The sequence below is a fragment of the Borostomias antarcticus genome, assembly GCF_949987555.1.
Source record: "Borostomias antarcticus genome assembly, contig: scaffold_983, whole genome shotgun sequence".
Taxonomy (NCBI): Eukaryota; Metazoa; Chordata; class Actinopteri; order Stomiiformes; family Stomiidae; genus Borostomias; species Borostomias antarcticus.
In genome coordinates, this window is record NW_028175799.1 from 7,501 (window position 1) to 9,694 (window position 2,194).

The 2,194-nt window shown below is 47.0% G+C and overlaps 1 protein-coding gene across 1 annotated transcript in view; it reads left to right on the forward strand.

Annotated features, from left to right (window-relative positions):
• The window catches only part of LOC311329200 (wings apart-like protein homolog), a gene marked incomplete at its 5' end in the record, with an annotated part of 7,414 nt that extends 6,694 nt beyond the window's left edge, over positions 1-720 (forward strand). Inside the window, 2 exons of the mRNA XM_084463076.1 lie at positions 82-177; positions 481-720. Of these exons, the coding sequence (XP_084319202.1) occupies positions 82-177; positions 481-546 (162 nt within the window). The remainder of the gene's footprint in view (positions 1-81; positions 178-480) is intronic.
• Between the last annotated feature and the right edge of the window lie 1,474 nt (positions 721-2,194).

Sequence of the window (2,194 nt, forward strand, 5' to 3'; positions counted from 1 at the left end):
GAGTGTAATTCATGAATGGCGTGTTGCTGACCCTGTCCCCCCCCCCCCGTCCCCCCCGTCCCTCGCCCCCCCCCCCCCCAGATGAATGTGACTACTGTGAGAGAGAACCTGCCAAAAGGAGACTTCTCCATCATGACGGAAATGCTCAAGAAGTTCCTGAACTTCATGAACCTGACGGTAGGTTTTCTCGGTGTGTTTCTGGTGTGTTTGAGTGGACTAGGGGCCAGAGAGCTTCCACAGGCGTGAGACCCCGTCTGCTCCAGACCCAGGGGTCTCAATAGGGACTTTGTGTTGAGAGTTTCTCAGTGTGTGTGGCAACTGACCTCTGCTCTCTCTCTCTCTCTTTTTCTTTCTCTCTCACTCGTGCTCTCTCTCCCTTTCTTTTTCTCTCTCTCTCTCTCTCTCTCTCTCTCTCTCTCTCTCTCCCTCTCTCTCTCTTTCTGTCTCTCTCTCTCTCTCTGTCCCTCTCTCTCTCTCCAGTGTGACGTGGGGACAGCAGGACAGAAGTCCATCTCCCGGGTCATTGACTATCTGGAGCACTGCTAGACGAGGATGTCTGTCCCTTTCCCAACACACACTGGTCAAACTGGGGTTGGTTACAAACACACACACACACACACACACACACACACACACAGGCCGACGTAACGGCCCCCCTACCCCAGACACACACAAGTACACTACCTGCTTACCACCTCTATCTCCATCACGTTACGTAGACTATGGGGGTCTGTCTACATAGACTGTGGGGGTCTGTCTCTGCCCCACCCTGAAGAGCTGTCTCAGTCCTGTAGATGTCCACCTGTCCACCTGTCCCACCAACATGTCAGTCACCGAGGACACAAGCTGATCAAAGGAAAACTAGAACAACGCCCCCCCAGGAGCAACCATCATCACCCTTCTCCGTTCTCATAGGACAATTTATATAATTTATGATTTGATGCAGATTTTCATTCATTGACGATAATTTGGATATGTTTTTGTGTGTGTGTGTGAACCTTTTCGTGAATAAAACGCCCCAACTGTGCCCCTGATCAGGCTGTACATAGAAGAAGCCCTGAGTCAGTATTTCTGTCTTCATGGCGTCGACCGTTGATCCAGGACTGCCTCTTTAAAGGGACAGTTCGCTCTTTTCTCTGTACCACCTCGCCTGGTCTCCAAATGCCCCCTAGCCACTCCCCCACTCTTGATTGCGCGTTAACAATTACATAGGTCAGCGCTGTCTGATGAGAACTCCCCATTTCTCTGGTCAGAACGTGTTACCGGGGCAGTTGGTCGAGGCCTGAGGTAGATTTGTCCTGAATAGATGTTCTGTGTTTGGTGTGGCCTCCTGAACAGCTGATATGAGTGAACTCTCCAGGTTTTGAGCGTCATCAAAGCCTCAGTCCCGTCTGAACTGATCAAGCACTGAGCAGTGATCCAGTCTCATGTGAACACAACAAGCTAGAGTTGCCCGTCGTATTTGAACAGTTTTTCTTTGGTTAACCCGAGCCACAGCACTCCCCGAGCGTTCATATGAACCCACTATGTTTGGCTATTTTGTTAAAGCTCTTGTTAATAAAGTTGTTTGAGGTTCAGAATTGAATGAATGGACCAGATAAACTAAGATTCATGAAACGTCCTGTGTGGCACCTCTACATGTCCCCTGGGAAACCTTATCTGGAATGTTTCAGTTCCCGGGAGGCCATCTGCTTGGCGGTGTTGTAACCTCTCTTAGACCTTTCTGTACAGAACTGGAGACAAATTAATTAAAATCATTTATTCTAATTTTGTGTGTAGAGCAAACGCACACTGATGTGATGTTTTCAGCGTTGAAACAGACCCCCACAGTAACCGTTCTGGCGTCTGGCCCTTTCAGACCGGCAGTTGGTCGCTGCTGTTTTTTTGTAAAACTTAATTCAACTCTCAAGTTTACAAGCGCTTTATTCAAAACCTGGAGAGAAAAAAATAATGCAACCGTGTATATACTGTAAATATTGCCTATTGGAAATTAGAAGGGTAGACTACTTTTCTGAATCCAATTCTATTTTTATTTTATACAGCATTTGTCAGTTGTCTTGTTTGAAAGTCAGATGAGAGGGTATATAAAGCCAACTGCAGGAACTTGATCTTTGTACCAATTTCAAGAATGTCTTTGGTTACCTGTACTGTACATAATTTTAACTCGAATAAAATTGCTACTTTCAGTACCTCT